The sequence below is a fragment of the Notechis scutatus genome, chromosome 3 (genome assembly GCF_049901735.1).
Source record: "Notechis scutatus isolate UNSWTSFEM ecotype Mainland chromosome 3, rNotScu1.2, whole genome shotgun sequence".
NCBI classification, from domain to species: domain Eukaryota; kingdom Metazoa; phylum Chordata; class Lepidosauria; order Squamata; family Elapidae; genus Notechis; species Notechis scutatus.
Genome location: NC_142011.1, coordinates 182,155,632 through 182,183,441, shown reverse-complemented (window position 1 = coordinate 182,183,441; position 27,810 = coordinate 182,155,632). Strand labels below are relative to the sequence as shown.

General features: G+C 37.8%; 1 protein-coding gene across 2 annotated transcripts; it reads left to right on the top strand.

The window, feature by feature from the left end:
- The first annotated feature begins 278 nt into the window (after window positions 1–278).
- On the top strand, window positions 279–27,338 carry PIP4P2 (phosphatidylinositol-4,5-bisphosphate 4-phosphatase 2). 2 transcript variants are annotated; one of them, XM_026691027.2, is made up of 7 exons: window positions 279–491; window positions 15,029–15,174; window positions 18,090–18,196; window positions 21,387–21,510; window positions 22,681–22,733; window positions 23,846–23,936; window positions 25,816–27,338. In XM_026691027.2, exons 1-7 carry the CDS (start codon window positions 386–388, stop codon window positions 25,957–25,959), a joined length of 771 nt encoding a protein of 256 aa, XP_026546812.1. In that variant the 5' UTR covers window positions 279–385; the 3' UTR covers window positions 25,960–27,338. The 2 variants fall into 2 exon arrangements, with proteins under 2 accessions (XP_026546812.1, XP_026546806.1); XM_026691021.2 differs by having other exon boundaries at window positions 15,026–15,174.
- Window positions 27,339–27,810: the final 472 nt, after the last annotated feature.

The window sequence follows — 27,810 nt, the reverse complement described above, 5'->3', positions numbered from 1 at the left end:
CTTCCTGATGAAAAGCCATCCAGCAAATGCGTGCTGGAGCCCTAGGCTCGAGATCCGGGCAGGCAGTGGGCCATGGCCATATTTCTCTAAAGTGCGTATAGCATCCTCCCTCCCTCCCAACTTCGAGCCATTGAAGCGAGGCAGAAGCGAGTCCTCCTCGGAGTCCGCCCCCCTTTTCATTGATTAACTTATAGTACCTTCCAGGCAGGCAGGCGGGCGGGCGGGCGAGCAGGCCTTTTCCCAGCCCTCCCCTTTGGACAGCGCTCCGCCCGGCGCCTTCCCTCCCCCGCTCTCCGCCGCCTGCCGACGCTCACACTGGCGCAGCGGGGCTGGAAAAAAGCAGTTCGGCCTCTTCCCTCCGCTCCCCCGGTTAAGCGCGAAAGTCATGGCTGCTGACGGGGTGGATGAACGGTCCCCGCTGCTGTCAGCGCCCGGGTCGGGCAACGTGACTCCCACGGCCCCGCCGTATTTTGCGGACAGCAGCCCGAGAGGTAAAAGCGAAGCCTGCTTCTCTCTTCCCCATCCTCGCCGCGGGTTTGTCCTGCCTTGCCCGGCACGTTGGACGCAAACTCCCCTTCGGCTTCCCGGCATCGCTGCCAAGTTCGAGCGGGGGGGGCGGAGGGGAGAGAAGAAGACCGGTGGGGTGGACGGGCCGGCGGGGGAATTAGTGGGACGCGCTTTGGGTTGCGGGGAAGAATTCGGCGACTCTGTTTCGGGACCGGAAAGGGTGGGGGAGAGGAAACGAACCGTCTCCAGGGGCGGGTTTCGGGTTCCTTCCCGGCTTGGAGCGGCTGGAGGCGAGCTGGGGAGTGAATTTGGGGGAGGGGGCAGGAGGGGTGCGCGTGCGTCTCTCTCTTCGCCCCCTCATCTCTCCTCAGCCTCCCTGCCTGCTTTGTTGATGGCGAGGGAAGAATTGGGGATCGGAGCTGAGGGAGAGGTGGGGGGGCGGCATTGGCTTGAAAGGGGGCGGGGACGCCTTTGCTGCGGACACAACTCCGGTGTCCTTGAGGCAAGGCTTAAGCTCCTGAGCCTTCTTCCCTCCTCCCCACCCACCCCTCTCCCCAATTCTGCTGAATCAGGCGGCTTCTCTTGAGAAAACAAGGACAGGTACGCAGTGGCCAAGAATTAGCGTAGGTGTGCATAAATAATGCACCCCCCTTTTTTCCCCCCAGTGTAGAATCCCACCCGGCTTCTGGAGCGGCACCACAGAAGAGAGCGGGTGCGGGGGGGGGGATGCTTGCTTTGCGACCGGCGCGGTAAGAAACAGAAATGCTGAATTCCGGGGGCTGGAAAAAAGACTAAGAGAGTGTTTAAAGGCCTCCACACGGTTGGGGGCGTGCCTTTTAACATGGAGGTATTTGTGCTAAGCAGCTTCCTAAACCAGGCTGTTTCAGTGGTCAGAATCAGAATAGAGCTGGAAGGGACTTTAGAGATCTTCTAGTCCAGCCGCCTGCTCAGACAGGAGAACCTATACCATTCCCTGAATTTACCATATTTTCGTGCCATCTTTTTATATATATCACTCAAAATAACGAACCTATTTAACACTCCCACCTCCTGTTTTTCCCTACTAGAATCAGAATCGAGCTGGAAGGGACAGATTTAACAGGTAATCAGAGTTGGAAGGGACCTTGTAGGTCATCTAGTCCAACCCCTCCCCCGCCCAAGTGAGAGACCCTACTCCATTTCTGACAAATGGCAGTCCAATCTCTTCTTGAAAGTCTCAAGTGATGGTGCTCCCACAACTTCCAAGGGCAAGGTGTTCCACTGGTTGATTGTTCTCACTGTCAGAAAGTGTTTTTGCAATTCTCAGTTAGATGGGGGTTCCTGGGGGCCCCAAGGAAAGAACTCCACATATGCCCATAAAACTCCTTAGGATACAAAGGAGTCTGTTTCCTATCTTCCAAGACTGTCCTCTGCTACTGTTACTATAGTAATTGATCATACTTGGTGTGATGACCCGGAGTGTACCACAAATATAACAAAAACCAAAATGTAAATAAAGGTCATTTAATGACTTCAACTTGGCTTCACTGTTCCATTGTTCACAGTTGGAGATTAAACTATTTTCAAAATAACATTCCAAACGAAAGAAATACAGTTCAAAATCAAAGAGCGGATAACGAAGCAAAAAACAAAAACAAACTGCACTGAAGAAAGTCCCATGGCAGACCAGGATAATTAATTACAAACTTCCAGAAGATAACCAGGTACAGTCCGTTGAAAGAACGCTAACCAAGATAAACCTCATCCAGGAAAAACCACTCTTTGTCTTCAGCATTTGCTAGCATGCAGGTCCAAACTCTTATGCAGATCTCACACCTGCAACCCATGAAAAGGATCATGGCCCTCTCCTCCTGAGTAGACCATGTTTTTCCCTGATCCTCTCCTCCCTGCATGCCCTAGGATGGATAGGCGATGGGCCTGGGTCCTCTGACTGCTCAGCCGGCCTCTGCCCTTCCCCAGCCTCCTCCATAACCTCTGGAGCCACACTTCCACTCCCTGTTGGCTGTTCCTCCTCTCCCTCAGAGTCAGTCTCCACCAGGGGCATGACACTTGGTGAAGGTGTGTAAAAGTGATAGGGAGTAGAAGGGTGTAGGGAGCTAGTACACTCACACCTATTCCCTTCTCTAGTCAGTGCCCTTTATAGAGAAGGTGAGGCTGGCTTACAGCATGAATTCTGTGTCTTGTTCTTAAGTGGGTTCCTCTATATTAGTTGTAAACTATGAGCAGTTGAATTTACCCATGAGCCCAATGACCAGGATTCATTTATAGGTTGCCCTTGACTTACAGCCATAGTTGGGAATCAGAATTTCCGTTGTTAAGCAAGATGGTTGTTTAAGTCAATCAGGCAATCGTTAAGGGAATCCAGCTTCCCACACTGACTGTGCTTTTCCAGAAGCTCTCTGGGAAGGTTGTGAATGACAATCACGTGATCCAGGATGCTGCAACTATTATAAACGTGCCAGTTGCCAAGCGCCCAAATTTTGATCAGCTGACTGTAAGGATGCTGCAAGGGTTGTAAGTGTGAGGACTGGTTATGAGTCAGGTTTTTTTTTAATGCTGTTGTAACTTTGAATGGTCCCTGAATAAATAGTTGTAAGTCAAGGACTACCTCCATACAGCACATCATAAATTCACCATATGCTCTGGCATTGTACAGCACAACAAATTAGCAAAATACATTTTAGCAGAGCGTGTTGTAGAAGAGTTAATTGTGTCAGGAATGATCAGCAGAAAAAGAAGGGAAGGAAGGAAGGAAGGAAAGAAAAAAGGAAGGAAAGAAGGAAGGAAAAAAAGAATAGATAGAAGCCATATTTTATTCACGGAAGCTTTCATACTTCTGTTCCTGGAATTAGGAATTGAGACCAGAAATATAAAACCTCACAAGCCTTTTGGGGGAAGCCTACATAATCTTGGAATGCTCTAAGAGGATTATTTCTTCTTCGTCTTTGATGTTGCTCCATTGTTGGTTTTCGTGACCAGATTTGCTTCAACTTTTTTTTTTTGCCTTGGCTTAATGTATTTCACAGCCCAGAAAGACAGTAGCAAGCTACAAAAAGCTTTGCTTATTGCAATCCATGTGACTTTGCACATGTGTTTCCCCTGGAAAGAAGGGTCAAAATGTCCTAACCTCTTTAGAAGCAAAGGTTGATGATGATTAATTATTGGTCAGAGCTTTTTATTGTCATAACACAAAAAATGAATCCCCATTGGGGAATATTTACAGAGCAAAAGTTCATTGTTTGAGAAACTGAGCATAGGGTAGAGCTTGAAGAATTAAGAAAATACAAACAGGAATGTAAAACCTCTGGTAGCACAGAAGATGTTTTTTCTAAAACTCAGATTCATGTCTTCTCGAACTGGTTTCCAAGGCCTGTAATGCATACTTCTCAATATCACGCTCAGATGATGATGATGATGATGATGATGATGATTTCATCATCATCTTGTAGGCTACCCAACTCTCAACAACTAGGAGCAGCTCACATTATCAAAGAAGTTACAATAAAATCAATAAAAGTTGAACAATAAAGATAAATGACTAGCAAGAAGTATCACTCTTCCTTGTCAAAAGCCTAAAGAGCCAGATATTCATGGCTCTTCTAAAGAACAGCCGAGTGGAGGCCATCTGGATCGGGGTCGGGGACCCCATTCCAGAAGGTGCAGCTTCAGAGAAAGTATATTTCTTGGACCTGGATAGATGATATTTTTTAAGAACAACACAATTCATTAAAAGCAATAATTTAAATCTGCTAAAATAAAATGTAGGAATTCTTGCAGAAGTTCTAGCACCCAAGAATCCTTCATTTGCAAAACGACATCTTGGCTGATGCCATGGTTTTTTGTAATTATTTCTAGTTACTTGGAACTTGCATTTGCTTCATTGTAGCAGCATTATCTTGGTGCATCCTAATAATGGGATTGCTTATATTGCAATGAAAGTGTGTGGAAATGGACAAATAAATGTCAACCCATTGTCTCTTTTAATATGATGACGTAGGTATAATTAGTTCTGCCTTGTAATAGCAAAAGCCGTGTTCAAGGCTTTCTTTTGTTCAAACAGAGATCCTGTAGATAGCTACAGGTATGGTACCCGGAGAATGGAACCTACTAATAGGTTTTGTGGGTTGAGCAGATTACAGTGTGAATCATTGGTTCAGTTTGAATGAGGGAGTTTATTTGAAGAATCAAGTTGGTTGAAATCAAACTGGATTGATAAAATTCAATTCAGTGAAACAACACACGTTTCACTGCAATCCTTCATGTTAATTGAGTCATACTATATTTGATTTATTTTAATTTGAAGAAATTGTTCAGTAAATCACCTTCAAATTAAAATTGGAAATGAAACTTCATACAGCCTTAGTACTGAGTAGATTTGGTGACTAAGTATGAAGGCATGTAGGGTTGACCTTTAGGAATGAGCTAGTAGTTAAGGGAGATTTGCAGGAAAGATTACAAGGTGCAGAAAAAGAAGAAAGAATGAGAAAGAAACTCTAACTCAGGGGTGTCCAACCTTGGCAACTTTAAGACTTGTGGACTTCAACTCCCAGCATTCCTCAGCCAGCTTTGCTGGCTGAGGAATGCTGGGAGTTGAAGTCCACAAGTCTTAAAGTTGCCAAGGTTGGACACCCCTGCTCTAACTAATTCCCCCTTTATTTTGCTTAGTATAAGCTGGGATAGAGAGGGAGCTTAGACAGGCATTCAAGATTGCACTATTCTACCCAACGACAATAAAGAGCTTTCCTGGAATCCCTGCCGGGCCTGTTTGTTGGCCTGGTCTACCATGAAGGGCTGACAATTAGTTCATTACTGTAATGTCGTTGGATATAGCTTAATATGTTGGGCACATCTAGCCACTGTATCCTGCTAAACACACTTGTTGGCTTAATGCTTTTTGTGAATCCAGACACTGTGGCTTATTTAAAAGAAAGAGCTAAAAAAAAGATACGGTTGATGGCTGTCCAGATGATTTTTTCCTCCCCACGGTAATGAGCATGAAGCAATCTTTAAATGATTTGCTGGGCAATAGAGATTAAAGCCAGTGATCAAAATCACTGAGAATATATTCTTGGCAAGGATACAACGACATTATATCAGGTCACTGGGTGATATGGTTGCTGTCTCTTTAGTTTCTGTATTGATCCTATATGCAGGAACATTGGTGAATTATTCTTTCATATTATGTCTGTATTGAAGCACACCCTACCTCTTGCTTAGCTGAAGGCCAGTTTGCACTTGAGCTATGTATTAGATTTTTTTTAAGGCTGGCTACTTCAGTTTTGTTACCTGTGTGCTAACGGATGCTTTGGAATATTGTGATCACTGTTCTAGTTGTAAATGTAGTTTAATTCATCAGACTTGGTTGAAGATATAAAGAAACAGCAAACTACCCTTAAATTGTAAAAGTTGCCAATTTTTTTCCACAGATGGATTCCTACATAAACTATGAGTAACCTGTCTCCTGCAGCAAGATGCTCTTTCCTAAACCTGGAAGATAATTGTTTAATTGCAGTTACACAGAGTTACGTTTATGAACATCATGCAAATGAAAGATGCATGAGTTTAATTCGGTAATAATATTCAATCACTCCTCATCACCCATTCATGGCTGTGTGGCTAGCGGATGAATTTCTTAGTAGAAAGACTATAGTTTTCATGCACATTCAATGATCTACAGATCTCACTATGAAGTCTTTGTATTTATTAAGCACAATAGCCACAGCTAGTAGTGGTATCATATAGCTGGTGCATCATTGAATCTATGTAAGTGCTGATCCTGATGAGGCACACCAGGAAACAGTTGGGTAGTCCATTTTGTATCTCAACCTTGGCACCTTTAAGATATGTAGACTTCAACTACTCGAACTATGCAGACAGCTTACAGGCTGGGGAATTCTGGAAGTTGAAATACACAGAAGCAGATTAAGGTATTTCTTAGGCCATTTATTTTACATTTTTGGTGGGTGAAGTGAAATGGCAAACCTTGGGCTTGGCATGCAAAAATTCAGAAAATGCCCACGTTGGTTTTGCTGGCATGTCACCATACCCTCTCCAAAACAAGAGAGAAACATTGCTTACATATTAATTTATTTTACAAAATGTATGTGCTGTCCAGACAGTTTAGAGTTAATGGGATTTGGGATAGTTAGGAATTGTGAGCTGTCCCCTTAAGGGAATGCATCATGGTAAATGTAGTTAAGGTATCCTGGGAAATGTAGTCCATGTCATGTGGTCACATCTGTAATCCTGATTGGTCACTAAATTGACCCTTGTTGGGTTGGGGGAGGCTCCCTCACTCTTGCCTGAACACAGCCTCGTGGTGGCAGCTCTACCCTCTGCCTCTGCGACTATGGGATAGAAAGATTAATATCATTTACACTACGATTTCAACTATGCAAAGAATTGGACATTAGATGCATCTCGACATAACTGAGTCACTTTGAGGATACCTAATATAATCCAATAAAAGAAACTTTGTATGGAAGAATTTGTAGAGTTATTCTATCTGTCTTTATATTCAGCAAGTGAATCATAAGACAGAATAATGTACAATCCAATCATGTGTTCAAGAGGTGTTCTCCTTCTATTGACAGGCCCCTGGGAACTACCCGAGATAGCTCTGGGTCTTATAAGGCCTTTGTTCTCGAAGCATCTTTATAGAATGCTCTTCCATGGCCTCTGCAGCATCCTAAAACTATACCAAAACATGTCCTGTTCTCACACAATTCTTGGGTGCTCCACAGGTCGCATGAGAGCACAACTCTTTCATGTGACTTCTGTGGGGGGTTTGGAGGTTGCATGAGAGCATACACCCCATGTTCATGCAGCCTCCTCAAATTGTGCAAGAATGGGGTATGCTTTCCAGAATAAGTGTTGTTGGGTGTTGGTGAATGCTGCTTGTAGGTCATCCGAATTGTAGGGTGTCACTGTTGACACCCACGTGTTCTAGGTATTGTCATCACTGTTAAAGGATCTTGATAATATTCTGTCCCGTAGTGTGTTTAAGGCAAAGGCAATGGAGGCAGAAGGTGCAAGATCGTCCCTCGTGCATCCCAGAAGGGGCAAGAACAATTTAGTCATTCTGCCACCCTTCCAGATGGAAACCAGGCAGCTCCAATTTCTTCTCCTCCCATTTTGCTGAAGGGGGTGCCAGCTGCAGCTGCCCAAAGCACCTGCTCTCTAATTTGACTTGTTCCCCCCTGCACTCAAAGTTCCCTTCAATTCTCTCATAATGCATTTAAGGGTTAATTGAGGCAGTGCTGTTAAGGGACCCCCAAGACATTAAGAGGTTTAAAAGAATGATTGCAGGGAGTGTGCTAGTTGGGGGGAAAATAATGACCTTTTCTTTGCTACTGGTAGTCATGTAGGATTTTTACTTAATTCTTCAGACAGATTAGTTTGTTGGCAGATAAGTAACCATTGATATGGATTTGGCACGTTTGGGAATTGGAGACAAAGGTATCCATATGGAGAAAGCCTACATGTGTGTGTTTGTGAGAGGGGAGGGAATGATTTTTACACGAGCATCATGACTGTCGTGCAAATAATAGAACTTATGTTTTTGCTACATATGCTATGATGCAAGTATATAATTGTGTCATTTGCCCAGTGGAGTCACAAATCTTGTTATTTTTACATTCTGTCTTGATGCACCTGATGGATGGAGCTTTCCAACTACAATTGGACGTATAGCAGCTGTGTTTTTTTCCTGTCCATTTCCCCCCTACTTTATTTCCATTTTCCTCTTGATGATTAGGATTCAAGATCTAGGCAAGCGGGTGTAGATTTTTCTTTAGCTGCCTTAACAATAACTGAGCATCTTTCTAATTTGAAAGGAGCAAAATCAAATCTGTCTTTGTCTTTAGCAGTTGCAGAGTAGGGATTGTGCTGAATATACAGTTAGTCCTCAACTTACCACAGTTCACTTAGTGGCCATTTGAAGTTACAACAGTACTGAAAAAGGTGATTTATGATTTTTCACATTTATGACCATTGCAGCATCACCAGGGTCAGGTGATTAACATTTGGATGCTTGAACAACTGGCTCACAGTTATGACAATTGCAGTGTCCTGGGGTCATGTGATCACCTTTTGCAACCTCCTGACAAGCAAAGTCAATGGGGAAAGCCAGATTCACTTAACAACCGTGTTACTAGTTTAACAATTGCAATGATTCACCTAACAAATGTGGCAAGAAAAGTCGTAAAATGGGGCAAAACTCTCTTAATAAATTTCTCACTTAGCAACATAAATTTTGGGTTCAATTGTGGTTGTAAGTTGAGGGTTACCTGTATTGTGTCTGAATAAATATTCCTGGGAAAGGAAAGTTTTAAGTGGAAATAGGTGTGATATTCTATGGATCAGTGTTGGCTTTTGAGTGTGAAGCCAAAGAGAATATAGGTTTTATAACAGCAAATCTTCCATGTGTCTTGAAGTGCTAACCAAGCCTTTACTCTCCTTGACTTGTGATCATGAAAGTATTCCACACACTTTCTTGGATCTAAGGTAAAGCCTAGAGCAGGGCTATCAAACTCCCAGCCCGTGGGCCGGATATGTCATGTGCTGGCCACGCCCGATTTAACAAAGGTGAAAAAGTCCCGCTATATCATGTGACGACGCTGTGATGACGTGACCATGACACCTCTGGCCTAGAGGAAGCTCTGTTTTTTTCCCCCTTCACTCAATTGTTCTCCATTTATTTCTGGAGATGTGACTGACGTCAAAAAGGGGCTATAAATCTATGTACAGTACACACCAGTACTAGTAAGATGACTTGAACCTTATTGCTCTAAGGACACAAGAGACTTGCGAAAATGAGGCCTTTTGGAAATGACTGGGAAATTGGAATAAACATTTCCACAGCTGCTGGTAACTGTGTTGTCTGACAATGTAAATATTTTGCAATGTAGGGGCAAATCTTGATGTATAATACTGGAAACGCAGTAACTTATGTGTATCGGTTTCTCCCCAGGAATTCCTTTGAAATGCTACTAACTTAGTGGGAATCTCTCCAAAAGCTTATTTCCTCTTTAAATGATTGTCACAAGGTTCCTTCATTTTGGACTAATGCTTTGCCTGGGTTTATAATCTGCCTTTGAGTCATAAAACCAAGTGAAACTGCTGTTTTCAATGCCATTCTTTATATCTTGTAGCAATAGATGAGATGGAGCCGGCAACATTCTGTCCGAACTAAGGCCCTCCAACTTGTCTTTTTTAAAATTAACCATTTTTAATTATTTCAAGCTGGCTCAATTTATAAGCACCAGAACTCAGATGTTGGTAGCTTTGCCTTTACTCAAAAAATCTTGTATTTTTAGAACGGCAACACCGACGGTGCTTGTAATGGAAGATATGTGTATGTATGTGAGAGAGCGAGACTACATGAAGTTCATCCATGTGTACACACACAAGTGAACAAAAAAAAAGGGAGGGGAATCACATGTAACATTTCATGTTTGACCAAGTCCCCATTTTCATGATGGCAAATCTTTGTTGCAGTTCAGAATGCTTTCTTAATTTCTAAAAGTATCTACAGTTGAAAAAACAGTTTTGCTAAAAAAAAAAAAAAAGCACTAAGAGAACATTGTTGTTTGTGTTTTTTTTTGTAAATTTTATTTGAGTTTTCTCAAAGAGAAAAAAAAAATACAAATAAAACATCTTTTTTGAAAGTAGCGTAATCCCGGGTTACATTTCTTCGTTTAGACACAAATTCAGGTTCATGCTCATTTTTATATTCTATTCCATATCTTATTACTATTTTACATTTTCTGCATAGCTTCTCCCCTCTTTTAATTTTCTCAATTTTATTTTAATTATCTCATCTCAATTCAAATCATTGTATTTATATTTTTGTCTGTCCTGTTTCAATTATCTATTATCTTTTCTCATTAAACAAAATTTCTCCTGTAGTTACTGATTGGAGTATGACGCCTTTATATCTTTTCCCTAAAGTTGTAACATTCAATATAATACATAACTTCCATTCGGATTCTGCTTGGTACATTCTTAAAATACACACTGTATTCTTAAAAAAGAAAAAAATTATAAATGTATATAATTAAAACAACATTCCATTCCAATTCAATTCTATCATTAATATTAATATTCATTAAAGTCTTAACATCTTTAACATTACTTTTCAATTAAATATCATACTTCTATGGGAACAATTATAAGCTTTCCATAGTTAATTCCCCCTCCTCACTTATATTTTATAAAACATTAACTAATTAAAATGTTCCCGTTCCTTCCTAATTCAATTTTCTCATTTATTTTATTTCACTTATTTTATTCACAAACATTTCACTAAATTACACTATTTTATCCCTCATTTTAATCATACGTTGTTTCCAATTTCCTAAAGTTATTTCTATTACTAATATAACAATACAATCTTATGTACCTTTACAGAATCCCTTTTTCAGTTAGATTTTCACCCATTATCTCTAAATAGGTCCTGTTTCTCTATATCTTGCTCCGGTCCTTTGTAATTTCTTTTCCTTTCCTTCTTCCCTCTCTTCTTCTCTCTCCCCTTTTTACCCCCTTGTCTCTCTACCTCTATTTCTCTCTTCTGTATTTCCCTTTTCTGTTGCTTTCCAGTATTATACTTATTTTTTGAATTATTTTTCTTTTCTTTGGTTGTTTTTTTAAGTCATAAATTCTCCATTCTCTTTCCCCCCCCTTTCCTTTTTCTTCCCCACATAAAATTGCTTGTTCATTAAAGATGGCTTCTTCTTCGTCCCAGTCTTCTTGTTTTGCAGTCGTTTCTTGTTGTTTCTCATAGTTCCAAATCTCCATTTCTAAAAATTGAAAAACGAAGCCAAAAGAACCCTTCCCTTCTTGTGCATCTTCTTTGTACTTTTTAAGTTCCATTTTCAATTCATCCAGAAGTGGTGCCATTGTATAAATTTTTAAACAACCACCCGATTGATTTTAGTCATTCAAATATAATAACCAAGAATTCAAAGATCACCAAATAATCCAAATATACTCAAGCTGTTTCCTTTTTGCTCTTTTTTTTTCACTTTCTCTTCCTGGGGTTACTATTTAGTTGCAAAGTTTCAGTTAAAATGTATCTTTTAGAAGTCTTATTGAAATTTTACTTTAGATTCTTTTAAAGTCCAGGCAGTCTCCTCCCTCTTCCAGATCCTGCCCTTATTCTTTTTCTCTCCCTTCCTGCTTATGAAAAAGAAAATTTTTATTGTCCAGAAATCTTTATTATCCCTTTGGCATTTTGTTTTATTTTCAGCTTAATTGCCTATTGATGTCAAAGCGGATTTTTCCGATTTCTTTTTTTTTTTTTGTTAGAACAAGTTTTATTGGTTTTTAAAGACAAACAAAAACAAACAAAACATAAAAACATCCACCTTTCTTTCATAAGTGTATAAGCAGTGTGTCGGTTGGTTTACAAATTTTTTGTGCCTCCATTTCATAGTCTCAATTACAGTTACATTGCATAATAACTCATATTATCAATCAAAAATTGAATACCCTAGTATCACTATTAAATAATCATTTGACTATAATTTTGTTCATTCATACTTTGCGAGATAACTATAATTTACTTATTTTATTTTATAACAATTCATATAATCCTCCCAAATCTATCCTAAAAACATTTTATAGATATGATAACAACAAAAAAAGAAATACATCTTTATATATTCATTATTTTCTAAAATTCTAGATATTCTATTATTGTATTTTATTATCTAACCATTGATAGAAAAGGTCTCAAATTTTATAAAATTGTTTATCCTCTTGTTCTCTAATTTCAAATGTCAATCTACTCATTTCAGCACATTCCAATATTTTCTTAATAATTTCCTCCTGTAATGGTATTTTCTCATTTTTCCAATTTTTTAGCAAATACAATCCTAGCCGCTGTTAATACATTTACAATCAAATATTTTAAATCTTTACTGTATATATCTGGTAAAATTCCCAATAAAAATATCTCTGATTTCAAGTCTATATGTTTCTTTGTCATTTTTTCCAACCACATGCAGATTTTAGTCCAGTATTTTCTAGCGTCCTCACAAGTCCACCACATATGGTAGTATGAGCCAGGTATCTGATGACATTTCCAACATTTTTCGGATTTATTCTTGAAGGGACTTTTCTGATTTCTTATTTAAGTCTCTTAGTTGTCAGTATAGGGAAAGAGAGAGAAGAAGAAAAAAAGCCAAACCTTTCCCTTTTCACTTTCCTTCGCTGCTTCCGACTCTTCTTTGGGAGCGATGTTATTTTTTGTAAGTTTAAATTCCAGGGTACCTTAGTTGTTGCTTTTAGAATTTAACCCAGTCAGCCAAAACTTTCACTTCTTATCTTCCTCCTGCACATTCTTTTCTGGTCGAGTTCTCCTTTGTGGTGGCCATTTCTGACCACCGCTGCAACCGCCTTTGGGAAAGGGAATAATGGCCAGCTGAGGAGGAGAGATGCAGCTCTCCTCAACCCTGCTGGCAGTCTCCCCCCTCTTCACCACCTCTACGGGGTGGCTTAGCCCCGAAACCAGCTGGCTCGGGGCGCTCCAGCGGCGAGCCCAGACAGAAACCGTGCACGATCGCGGATTTCTCTCTGTCGCCGAAGCCCTTCAAACAGAAAGTCAAGAACATTTTTGTTTCTTTACACTCTTTTCCCAAAACAAAACTATTATTTCCAATCTGAGTCATTAACAGATCTCAAATTTTACTTGATGGAACTGTTGGACAGGGTTGTCATATATGCAAACCAGGAAAGATTTCATTGAAATTAAAGATCTCCAGCTGCTTTTCTTGGATTTTAATCAACAGACACTTCAAAGAGTCAGAAAACATTTGAGTCCAGCTCAGGAAAGCATACAGTAATCCAATCAACTCAGCAAGTCTATAAAGCTGAGAATTGGGATGATGGCCTGGGTTTAAGTTCATCTGCCATCTGTTGGAGAGGAGAATTTGTGCGTCAGGAACACATCCTCCTCGGTCCAAATCCTTTGTTTGCATTTAGAATAGAATAGAATTCTTTATTGGCCGAGTGTGATTGGACACACAAGGAATTTATCTCGGTGCATATGCTCTTGGTGTACATAAAATAAAAGATACATTCGTCAAGAGTCAAGAATCATAAGGTACAACATTTAATAATAGTCATAGGGTACAATAAGCAATCAAATCATACTAGGAAGCAGTCGATATAAATCGTAAGGATACAAGAGACAAAGTTACAGTCATACAGTCACAAGTGGGAGAGGATGGGTGATAAGGAGTTATGAGAAGATTAATAGTAATAGTAGTGCAGACTTTGTAAATAGTTGGACAGTGTTAAGGGAATTATTTGTTTAGCAGAGTGATGGCATTTGGGAAAAAAACTCCTTGTGTCTAGTTGTTCTGGTGTGTAGTGCTCTATAGCGTCGTTTTTAGGGTTTATATCCAGAATGTGAGGGGTCTGTAAAAGTGCAAAGGATATTTAAAAGTGCAAAGGAGTATGTAATTTTGAAGTATTTTGCAAAAGGGAATTTAGCTCAAAGGGATCCTTTTGGCATACGTTGCCTTCTGAAATCCAATGCTAAAAGGAAACCAAGTTAGTCCTATTCCGTATAACACCAGCTAATGTCTGTGCTTGTTGAGCATTGTCTCTACTAAGAGATGAAATAATAAATTTTTCATTGCAATTTTCATTTATGTCCTGGATACAAACTATGACTACAAGTAATGTTGATGCAGGATATTAATTGCAGATCTAAATCAAGATTTAGACACATGTTATTTCAAAGTTGCAAAACTAGTATGATACAGCTGTGTTTCTCTTAATAAGGGTTAGAATTGCCTGGAGTTTATTTTATTAGAGGCATCAGGTACTGAATGTTTTCTGACAAATGGTAACTTTTCAGAAAAAGCTTATAAAGAAGTGCCTTTTGACTTCTGGGGGGCAGTTTCAAGTACATTTATATTTTGCCTTTTCTTTCTAAAGCTATACCAAGATGTTCCTTCTTTCCACAAGCTACCCTTTCTAATCTTCAAACCCATAAATCACAAGTTCATTTTTCTCTTTTTTTTCTGCAAAAAGCCCATAAGTGATGTCCAGGCACTGATAAATGTAATTGCTTCTCTAATCAAATTAATTTTGCCATCTCTCCTAGTTCTGTCATCTTCACCAAACTTTCCCCCATTCTGGGTATTTCAAAATTTTTCTATTTCTGCACGTGTAATAGTCTGGCAGCAGTAATCGTACATAAAAACATTCTTCCATGACTCCTTCTTAATTGACTGTTCATTAGTGGCATCAGGAACAGTTTTAATTTCAATCGAATGTTCACCTTTAAAATTCTGGTATATTTATATGTATTTCAAATTGGAAGTTTCTGACCTTTTTTTAAAAAGAATGTATCCTGAAACAATGGCACTAAAGTATTAAGGTGGTTAATTCTTTGAATGAAAGGACAGTTGGATTAACTGCAAGGGCACATGAGCTATTAGTTCTGTATTCCTTATGTGAATGGCTTTTAATTGCTTTGTTGCAAACATGTCTTTTCTTTCTGTAGCAGAACTCCCGCCACCTTACACTGCCATTGCTAGCCCAGATGCCACTGCTATTCCTATAATAAATTGCCGTGTGTGCCAGTCAATAATCCATTTGGAAGGAAAGCTTCACCAACATGTGGTCAAGTGCACAGACTGCAACGAAGCTACGGTAAGTGGCTTTACAAGTTTCTCACTCTATAACATGCTCTATTGGACCTCTTTATGTAGTCAAGAAAGCAACTTGGGGCATGTCAAATTTTTCAACTTTCAATTTCCAAACATTAGGGGTGCTCAAAAGTTATGACTTGCCTTGGGGATTGTAAAGGGTTTTTTTTTGTTGCTACTTTAATATAGTGCTTGGAAAGTAACTACATAAATATCATAACTTTTTAACATTTTGTTTCTTTCATTTACATGCCATTAAAACAGAAGTCTCCCAACTTGGCAACTTTAAGACTTGTGGACTTCAATTCCCAGAATTTGTGCTGGCTGGCTGGAGAATTCTGGAAGTTGAAGTCCACAAGTCTTAAAGTTGCCAAGTTTGGGGACCTCCGCATTACAAGAATCAGTTGTGTGAGGACATACACACACACACACACACACACACACACACATTTTAATAAGAAACAGTAGCTTCAGTATTGTCTGGACTTGGAATAGTAGGATTGGCTTTTGCTCTTCTTCTTCTTCGTGATAACAGCTGATGTAAGGTATATTCTAATGATTAATGATGTGTGTGTGTGTGTGTGTGTATGTCAGTTCTGTCAAGGGATGTATAAATCAAGGTTTGGCTTTCTGTTGATTTCATAGGAACTATATTTGTAAGACTAGTCTGAAAGATCTAGCATTTTTGTTGCACCATAAAAGTAGTACCACAAGCTCTGCCACTTTCCTATAGATGTGGAATACAACATACGTACAAAACAAGGTAGTGTTGTTGTCATTTCTCCCTGATTCCACCAGCCCCCTTCTGATGTTTGTGATCTGATTAGCTCTTGAGTTACATCTCTTCTTCTGTTCCATCTTCTGAGAGAGCAAGGGGTTTTAATTACGGTAGGTGTGTTTACTGGTCGTTATGAGAGGGAGGCTCCTCAGATTGCAGGAACAATAGACTCACCAGGTCCTCGCAGAAGGTAGGGGCAGACAGGACATGTTTTCATCAAACTTCTATATATTATAGATTGTCAGCCTTGGAAGCCATTTTTTTACTTGGAAGCTTCAAGGCTGCCACATTCAGTGCTTGGGAATTTGGGAGGGGGATTTCATAGTGGGGTAGAAGATTAGACATAAAAACAGTTTTTCTCAGAGAGTCAATGACATGTTGCCCTGCACCTGGAGAGGAGTGGCTGGAGGGAATGTCTCCAGTTGGGCTGAAGATTTGATTGGGCCATGGGATGGATTGATGGGTGCAGGGGATGAATCTTTGAATTCTCTTTTGGAAAGGAAAACCCGGAACTCTCAGATTCAGTTTTTCCCGATCTGCCAATATGACAACTCTAATAAAATGGAACTTTGAGGAACTGATTGTCTCAGAGTTTATTGGTATGGAGTTGGTTAGTTGAACGCTGACATAGATGAGTTTAGCTGAGGGAAAAGAGGAATTTTCTTCATTTGGGAGGATGCTACCTGAATTGGAGGAACATGGGGAAAGAAATAAAAAATAATGGTTGGGGAATAGATTGCTCCTAAGATAGAATGTTTTCAGTATGATTCAGGAAGAGGAGTGATAATTAACTTCAGTTGCTGCATAAGAATTTAAGTTCTGTGAATAAGACAGTCATTTCTGACAGAAATTGCAAATAGTATGGCCAATAATAATGCAAGTAGCCCTGTTTTAATCCGGTGTTTATTTGTTATCCTCTAAGCTAATTAGCCTAAATAACTAGTTAACCTTTGAGTCTCCCTGTGTGTGTTTCTATATGTGTGTGTACATACATGCATCCACATAAATAGTTTGTTCAAACTTCTTTTAGCAGAATAACTATTTTTCCTCTGTTGCAAGTGTTTTCTTTTTCTTATCATAATTGTATCAAAAACATTTATACCATTTTGTTAATTATCAAATAAGACTAATATTATTGGGATATTAGAAAATAATTTAAAACATTAGAAAGTCAACATCAAACATGTCATTTGAATCTTCCTTGATTTTTGGTTGCAGTGAATATTTTTATTATGCTATATTACATTGTTCTAAGATATTATTACATCACACATCACTCTTTAGCAAAAAAAAAAAAAAGATACAGATGATAATAAACAGATAGGATTGATGGAAACTAGATAGAAACACACAATAACTTTTTGAATGTTAACAGCCAAAAAGAAATCATACTATCATTTCTTTTGCAACTCTTTTGCATAAAACTCCTTTGTAACATAGTTTAGAATTTTGAAAGGATTTACATCTGATTATTGACATAGCCATCAGTTTACCCATTTTGTATTCACCCTACTTCTGGTTAATGTTTTCCCAATATTGTCTGGCCAGCCAATTTTGCTTGTTTAAAGACAAAAGCCAATTCACCAATTCTTGGACTTCTGCTTGGGCATTTCTCAAAATTAGCCCAAACTCTTTTCTTGAAGACATTTATGTAATTTGATTCTGGGGAATCTTTAATAACTAAGAAAACTGTTATTTTATGGTATTCTGGTTCTTGAGACTTTCATATATAAAATTAAATAAGTAAACAACAATAGGATTCTAGTTTGTAGTAATTGCAATTTATGGCATTGTCTCTGTTTATGTAATATATTGTGTTGTTTAATTGTATGATAATCATTCCTGGGTATATGTTAAAGAAAGTCTTCTATAGTCTCTAGGGAAGATAGAGGAGAATATAGTACTATGAAAGACATTTTATTAATAAATACATACAGTAATAGCCACTGACACTTCTATGTGTAACTTTGAATTTTAAACACAGTACCACTAATTGGTATTAAATTAAAAGGAGAAATATGTTGTGCTATAACACTTTTAACTCAAGTTGAATCATTTCTGTTGCTGTTTTAATCATTGTAAGGTTTTTTGTTTTTTTTTGACAATCAACATGTATGTGATTTCTTTTTCTTGTTGTGTAGCCAATCAAAAACCCTCCTTCAGGGAAAAAGTATGTTAGATGTCCATGTAACTGTCTGCTTATCTGTAAGGATACATCACGAAGAATAGGATGTCCAAGACCCAATTGGTAAGAGCCACAAAAATTTTCAGTGTGTGTCCTTACTATGATTTTGGTTTTTTAATTTTATTTCATATAAACAGTGACATTAGCCTATGCAAGTCAAAAAGATGTAAAGATAAATATTTATTTGTGCCATTACCAAATATAGATTAATCAGAGGAGCGATAAGAGATCCATAATAATGGAAGGTATTCATACCTTCATAGAAAATTCATATTTCTGTTGATTAAAGTAGCATTATTGGTGCTAAGACTGATTAGTCTCTCTCTCTCTCTCTCTCTCTCTCTCTCTCTCTCTCTCTCTCTCTCTCTCCCTCTCCCTCTCCCTCTCCCTCTCCCTCTCCCCCTCCCCCTCTCCCTCTCTCTCTCTCTCACACACACACACATACACATAAACATGCACAGAGTCTGATATCTGTTGATGAGGTTGATTTACATTTTTTAAAGTTATTATTTAAATTGATATTGTACTGTTTATGTGTGTTTATTTTATTTTATTTTATTTTGACATTTCCCAACATTAGTATGATTCTGGGCAGGCAGCTCAAATTCTAAAACAGAACTGAGGTACAATAACCACACATTGGAAATATGGATAATAGCATCAATACAAAAACAACAACATTAAAACAATCACTCCTCTTCCAATCTGCCCCAAGATCTGGAAAGGTCAAGTTTATAAATCCTAAATGCCATCAGGTTAAAAGCTGTCCAGGTCTGATTCCAAAGTATGTTTCTGCTTTTACACAAAATATACACACACACAAATACACACACGCACACACATACACACAAACACATTATACATTATCCTCTACCTGCAGAAGAGTATGACTAATTGAGTACTAAACTGACTAATTTCCAAGAAAAGGTGTGAGGTTAAACCAGGGAAATAAACTAGGAAAAAGTCTGATGAATTACTTTCATTTCCATTCTTATACTTTGATATCATAACTAATCAACCCATCAACTTAAGGATATGAAAACAGGAGGAAAGTTGGTAATATCTGATAATTGATATTTATTACCTCAACAGCAATTACAGATAGTCATCAACTTATGACCAACATTTCTATTGTTAAGTGAGACATTTATTAAGTGAGTTTGTCTGTTTTTACAACCTTTCTTGCCGTAGTTGTTGAGTGAGTCACTGCAGTTGATAAGTTAGTAACTTTCTTGTTAAGTGAATCTGGTTTCCCATTGACTTTGCCTGTCAGAAGGTTGCAAGAGATATCTTGTGACTTTGGCACACTGCAACCATCATAAATATGACCCAGTTGCCAAGCACCTGAATTTTGATCCCACGATCATGGGGATGCTGCAAAAATTGTAACCGGGAAAAATGGTCATGAGTCATTTTTTCGGTGCTGTTGTAACTGTGAACGGTCCCTAAATGCACCATTGTAAGTCAAGGACTACATTAGTATACATGGGATGAGCTTGAGAACTACACACTGCATATTAATAATGCTGCAATTATTTCTTCAATGCAAGATTAGGCCTAAATGATGAAACCCTTTATATTTGCTTTAATCCCCTTTGCCCAAGAGTTTAATCCACCTTCAATTTCACTGATCCAGAGATAGGTGGATTAATCAAGGAGATTGATCACTAAGTTCAGTTTAACTATCTTTAATCTGTAGAAGAGGATTGTAAAGTGAAATACATGTAATGCACAAGCACACACACACACATGGACAAACGTGCCAGCATTATTTATTGCATTAAAAGTGAATCCAGCATTTAATTAATAAAATGCTTTCTTATAATTGATATCAAACCAAATGAGATAACTCTCCTTTCATTGTTTCATTATCAGTTTCTAATGGTGCAACACATTGTTTGCAGCAAAGCTAATCAATCAAGAATCCTACGAATAACAATTATGAAATTAGATGTTTTAGAAAACTGGACACCCCTGTTCTAGATGGTACTTTAAGTTCTTCTGCTCAATTGTTTAACTTCTGTTAACTTCTAAAATGAGACTTCTCTATTAATCAGTTATCAAGATTTGGATGTGAAGGTGGCTGTCAACTGGTCTAGTTACTAAAAAGAATATACAATTACTACTTTAAACAGTTATTTTCAACAAACCATGGATCAGAGTAATGAACTCTTCATAGTTACTTTATTTGGCTATTTGAATTATAAGGATGATAGTTTACGTGGTTGATTACAACTTCAAGGCAGTGCAGCCAGGTTACATAAAGTTTCAGTTCTCAGTAACTCAGGCCGTTTGACAGTGGAAATAATTAATATGAGAGCTGCCCAGATGTGTTCAAGCTGAGCCTATGGAGCAAGGAGAAACTTTCTGACAGTGAGAACAATCAACCAATGGAACAGCTTACCCTCGGAAGTTGTGGGAGCTCCATCAGTTGAGACTTTCAAGAAGAGATTGGACTGCCATTTGTCAGAAATGGTGTAGGGTCTCCCGCTTGGGAGGGGAGTTGGACTAGATGACCTACAAGGTCTCTTCCAACTCTGATTATCTGTATCTATCTGCAACTGTCTGAGATGGTTTAATTAGGATTCCTGCATTGCACCAGATGTTTCAGACTTTACAGACTTGAATGCTCTGTTCCTATTTTACCTTGGTTTCAATATTTGCATGATTTTTAATTTTTATGGCATTTTCTAATTCATTTGAAGGCAGGCCTATGTTTCAAAACTTTGATTACTTTACCACAGGGGTGTCAAACTCAAGGCCCACGGGCCTGATCTGACCTGCGGGATGCTTAGATCTGGCCCGCAGGGCCGACCTGGAAACAGCAAAGGACCGGTCCGCAGTACCTCTGCCAGCCAAAACAGAGGTCTGTTTTGGCTGGCAGAGAGTTGCAGGAGGCCATTGCAGCCAGAAATGGAGCTCAGGAGCCCATTTTTGCTGGCAGAGTGCTCAGGGCTCCACAGGCACCCCTGCCTACGAGTGTTGTCAAGCTGGCCATACCCAACCTGGCAACGCCCTCTCCCGCCCTCCGATGTCAAACACAATCCTGATGCGGCCCTCAATGAAATCGAGTTTGACACCCCTGTTTTACAGGGATTGATACCAGTTTATCTAACTGTCTTTGTGTTTGGTGCTGGAATTTGGCAAATACAATGGAGCCAATGAGTTTTCTTTGTAGAAAGGATACTAGATGATGAAAGAGTCTTTTTATTTCTTTTTTTCTGAAATGGTATGACATCTTTACTTCTGACAGTAGACGCATCATTAATCTCGGTCCAGTAATGCTAATTCCAGAGGAGCAGCCAGCGCAGCCTGCAATACCTGCTCCTCCAGAAGGCACCAGAGTAGTGTGTGGACACTGTGGAAATACATTTCTAGTAAGTACAGTCACGATGAAACAACAAGAGTCAAATTAATTCATTGGATAGAATATTCAAACTGGTCTGAGGTTTTTTTAACCTTTTGTCATAGTTCTTTTACCATAACAAGTTTATTCACAAGCATAAAATGTAAGCTTTAGGCCAAACCATTAAGAGTTTTTTTGTTCTAAATAATTAATGTAATAATTCTGTGATATAAAATAATTATTGCTAATTAATAGAATATGTACTTTGTGTGGATACCTGGGGCTAAACCTGAAACCTGAATCTCCCAATTACAAGATGATGAACAGGTAGTCCTCAGCTTACAACCGGTCACTTAGCAACTGTTTAAAGTTGTGAGGTGGACTTCAAACCTGGATTCAAAGCTCCCCCTTATAGTCATGTGACTTCATTTTGGGTGCTCAGCAACTGGCTACTTACAGCATCCCGTGGTCACATGACTGTGTTTTACTCTTGGTTTTGCATTTGCTTCAGGATTTTGTCAAAAACTGGCTCATAGCAAACAAAGGGTTTACTTAACAACTGCCACCAAAAAAGATTGTAAAATCACAGTCATATGGGTTGGCCTGATTGTCTCAACTTATGATCATGTTAGGCAGGCTCCCTTACAGTCGTAAATCAAGGACTACCTGTAATATATGACAGCTAGATGACACAGTGCTGTTAGCTGACCATTTGAATGAAAGAACAATTAACTTTCTTAATCATGCCATGATTTTGTGGATGTCAATTTATAGTTAGAACTATAGTTTATAATTAGAAATAAAAATATATTTTAAACTATTTTCTATGGACATCAATTGTGTGTGTGTGTGTGTATCCTTCATGTCTGTCTGTCTATCATCTATGATTATATGTTGGCAAAGTCATAATCATGGAATATTAGTGATATTACAATTATTAGTACCGAAACTACTCCAATTCTTGAATAATATGCTGAGGTCTGTAACTAGCAAGTCATGGGAAATTATTTTACATAGAAATCCCAAACCACAAAGTATGGGGCTATTGCTTCCAACAGAGCATTGCAGTGACGAAAGAAAATAAGGAATAAAAGTCATGAGAAGTAAATTATTTTTCTGTGATACCCATGACATTTAATGTGAAGCAAAATAAGTATTTTTCATTCTGGCATTTTTTTCAACCCAGTTTTTTTTATTGCAGTGGATGGAACTGAGATTCAACACATTGGCAAAGTGCCCACATTGTAAAAAAATGTAAGTTCCAACAAATATATCTATAAACCCTAGTATTTATAGATGCAATTTTATTCCAAATATTAGTTCCCAATAGATGCATGCTATCTTTTAAAAAACATTTACAGTGTCAACTGATGCTTTCATTTCTAACATTTCAAGTCAAAATCTTGTAAACTTTCTTGATTGTAAATGCTTTGTATACAGTAATTACTTCCAAATAAAATGGTAAAAATAATTTAGTTTTTCTCCTGTTAGCTTATCTATCTAATTCTCTATCTAGATATCCATCTTGTGGTAAAGTGAGTGATGCACGTACAATTTATTGTAGGCTGGATTTTCACTTTTTAAAAAAGTTCAAAGCCCATGCATTATTACATAGAATTGCACTCTAGTATCGATAAGGTTGAAGCTACTCTTCATGTGAGCTTTGAATGAGATATCATACTTCAAATCTGAGTTATAAATACATGCTTTCATATATATTTTAGAATGAAAATATTACTTACTGCCTTTATTATATTTAGAATCAGAATATAAAGTTGAGAAAAATAATACAAACTAAGTTTTATCATCCAATAAAAATGCTTAAATCATATATATGTCGAGATGTTAATGATAATAAAGCAAAATTTGTCTATAAAACTGAATGTGTAAAATATAGCAGTTCTAAAGAAGTTAAAACTACCTTGTGATAGAAATAGCATTTTTTTTTTCTTTTTAAACAGTGGGAACCCTTAGGGAACAGATTAAAGGCCTCAATTAACTGTGACCAAGTAATACTTTCTCTTTGGTTTAAAGTAGAACATTTGTTATTGAAGTAAAACTGCCTAAGGCAATCAGTTTAAAGACATTCCACCAAGATTTAAGGGGGGAAATCTAATCACAAGTTGGGCACATGGGTCTTTCTGGTTGAAATCAGCCTTAGAGCTTTTGGATAATCATGATAGATTCCTGCAAATATTTTGGAATGTCTATAACTAAACAATTAGAATTATGAAATGAAATGTTTTTTACACTAGTCTCAGAACATGATGTGACTTTGTTTTATCTTGTACCTTCTTCAGTGAACTTACAAAATCATTGTATCAATCTGTGTTTAATTCTGGCTATGGAATACTGTGTTTTTTCAGTTCTTCTGTTGGATGTGCACTCCCACGAAGACGGTGCTGTGCATATATTACAATTGGAATGATATTTATCTTCATTGGGGTTGGATTAACTGTAAGTAGCATCAGTGTTGGTATTTAGTATTGAATCAGACACATGGTACTTCTTCAACTAGTGTCTTATCAAAAGCTTGCAAATCAATACAAGATTTTGCCTGCAGATTATAAATTCAAATTTATGGTCCAGATGACAAGTAATTCTCAATTTATGACCGGTCACTTTTTGGCAAAACCATGTGTGAGTTTCCTTTAGGACTGTTGTATTTTTCTTAATGTCTGTGATTTGTTTAATGACAGCCACAAAAAAGTTATAAAATCATGTTGATCAATAGTTCCATAAGGATCATAAATTTGAAGATTATTTGTACATGAAATAGAAATTGTCCTTTGTCTTTTTGGCTGTGCTCCAACTAGATCTTTAATGGGCCTGATGATGTCTGCATTTGCCAAATAGGGAAGGACGCGGCCTTCATACTAGGCTGCTCTATGTTCCCCACATAGCCCAAACATCACAAGACAAATTTGCACAAAATAATCACCCATCAGAAATTACATACAATAATTTCATGCAGTGAGAATGTTACTTCCACGTTATCCAGAAGGGTCTTGCTTTTCTTTTTATCAAGTTTTAATTTAGGTATTAAGTTGTAATTTATGAAGTAAGACATTTTTACAAAAGACATTAAGTTGTAATTTATGAAGTAAGACATTTTTACTTTTGTTAGTTCAGACAATTTATTCTGTATTTTACATGTACAAACACTATTTGTCCTTGCTAATTTCTGCTAGAAAAAAGCGTTGTACAGAAGATGGTTTCCGGTTTCCCTAGCTTTTGGTTCTGATGAGAAATATTAGCTATTCTCCAATATGTATGTATATATTGTATGTACATACATACATACACATTCCAATTGCATTTATTTACAAATTCCATCATCAATTCCATCACAGTGTTTGGGAGGAGAAGTTTCCAGAAAACCAAAGTTTCTTTGGGAAAAAAATGAAGGGGAGAAAAAAATCCTGTTAGAAAACTCAAAATTAAAAGAAAAAAATAAAAGCAGGTATTTCCCTGATGCATCTCATAGAAAATTTCTTATATTCTTATCAAGATGTATATTTATATGCAGCAATTAAGAACACCTTTGTAAGACCAGCTGATCCTATAGAGAGAGCCTTTCTGAAGTACGGTACTTCAGTATTCAACACAGTATTTGTAACAGAACTACATGTTTTATACAGATTTTTTAAAAACATTAAATTATTCTATCTTTCAAATCAGTTCAAGGAAAGCAGCATATAGGTAATCCCTGGATTATGACTACAAGTGGGACCAGAATTTCTGTTGCTAAGCAAAGCAGTTGTCAAGTGAATTATGCCCAATTTAATGACCTTTTTGCCGTGCCTGTTAAGTGAATTATGATGGTCATTAAGTGAATCTGGCTTCTCATATTGACCCCGCTTGTCAGAAGCTGGCTAGGAAGGTACAAATGATGATCACATGACCCAAGGATATTGCAACCATCTAAATCAGGGGTGTCCAACCTTGGCAACTTTAAGACTAGTGGACTTCAACTCCCAGAATTCCTCAGCCAGCTGGCTGAGGAATTCTGGGAGTTGAAGTCCACAAGTCTTAAAGTTGCCAAGGTTGGACACCCCTGATCTAAATACATGCTGGTTGCCAAACACCCGAATTTTGATCACATGGTTATGGGGATGCTGCAACAATTGTAAATGCGAGGACCACTGTAACTCTGAAGGCTTAGTAAATGAATGGATGTAAATCAAGGATTACCTATATAATTGTTATCAGAAACGGTTAGAAGTCAGGCTGTTTTAATCTCACGTTTTGATAATTTGTCAGTTAAATTAAAAACTATTGCAAGACTTAGTACTCTACATTAACTATATTCTCCCCCATGTGTTTCTTTTTAAAGGTTGGTACCCAGGATTTTGCTAGAACATTTCATGCCACTTACGTTTCATGGGCTGTCGCTTACCTCTTTGGCTTAGTCTGCTTGGTTCGAGCTTGCTATTGGGGAGCTGTAAAAGTCAGTTATCCAGAACACAGTTTTGCATAGACTTCTAATAGTATCTTATTGGAAAATGGAGCTTTCTAGAGAATCTGGTGGTTATAGGAGCCGAGTTAATTTAGTTTTCCTATTAAATGTTTCTTGTTTTTGTTACTAAAGTTTTAAGGCTGGGGATCCTTTTAAGAACAAATGTTCATTGCACTACATTATATGCAAATAGTTTGTTTTGCTGCTAGATTCCCAAACTCTGAATACTGAAGCTTTGTTTACACAACTGTACATCTGTCTTAAAAGAACTGCTGAATTCAATTTCAATTTATAGTATTTTTTTCAGTATTAAATGTGCTTGTGCCATTTGGGGATGAATATGTAAAAGCAAGAAATATTTATAGATGTTTCTACAAGTGCTTCTCATTGTATGTACACTTTTAAAACTGTCAAAGCAACTTGCTTTAGAATGTTAAGCAATAAACATTTTGCTTGAATTGCTTAGTTTAACTTTCACCTAAGATCAGCGTGACCTTAAAGAGTGTGCATCATTTTCAAAGAAGTGGAGTTTTTCTTAGGGATATACTATCCTTTCAGATTTCCATTTGAGAAATACAGTATTTTAGTAGGCTAGCTAAAAAAAAAGTTCATTTATCCTCTCCAAGTTGAATTTCAATTCAACTTAAATATTCTTTTTTTTAATTCTTGTATTTTTTTTTAAGCATCCAAAGCCATGATTGGATTTCTGGAACTTCCCTCTGGTTATTTGTATGAGTTCCTTTACAGGGTCTAAATAAGGGAAGCATTTGATATGACTTGTTTTATACATTTAGATGATTTTAGAGTGATGTCGGGCTATCTCTTAGTTTGTTTAGATTGGTCATTTATTTTCCATAATTGGAGAATAACTCTCCAGTCATTATAAAGGGACAAGTTAAGCTATACATTTATAGCTTAACTCAGCTAATATGAAATTAAATAGAGCAAACAAGTTGTTCTTTTCATTCCATCAATGTGTAGCTGATTGGTACAGTATTAAAAACTAATCAAGTGCTAAATGATAGAATAAAAATAAATTTTTTTCATGACTTGTTCACAAATAGAATATTGGGACCAGTTACCGCACTAACCAACTTTGAAGTTTTACAGAATATGGGTTTTTTAAAAAATTTGGACAGAATACCCTGAGCTTTAGATTACAGTAGACCTTAGACAATGGAAATAAAGAAAGTAGATTAAACTGGATTTTCTAGGATTATATATATATATATAAAATAACCATGACAAAGGACAAAGTGATGCTTGGCTGAGAATTGGAGCACAAAAAAATCCTAAATGTACATGGAAGTTGTCTTTGTATAATGTTAAATGTACAAAAGCAGTAGCTCAGGTTTATCATGTACCTTTTAAAATATACTAATAAAGATGATTATTGAAAATGAATGTTTCTGGTGTCATCAGTTAGTATCTGAAATTCATATTGCTCAAGGCACTTGCCAGCAAGTACTTCAAATCAACAAAGAACATTTAAGTACTGGAACATCAAAAGTACCGGTATGTATGTATTGTGTGTGTATGTGTACGCATATGCATGTATGTATGTTTCATTTTCCGATTTTTTAAAAATGCTGTAATTTACAGGAATTGTTTTTGTAAAATAGATATTGGGAAGATTTCTGCTCAAATTTCTGAAATGTGTCTTCATCTAGTCTCCTCTATTTGGATGCAAGGAAATTCTCCAGATCCTCTAGTGCTAATTTTGGGTTAGGGTAACGCTGCTCTTTGGAACAGTACCGGAAAAGCCTCCATTGCTCTCTTTACCCCTGGAATTCTCCAAACCAGGAGGTCCACCTCTTCTTGGCTCCCCCTTTTTTGAGCCAGCAAGTAAACGTGGCCATCCCTCTTTCCCCT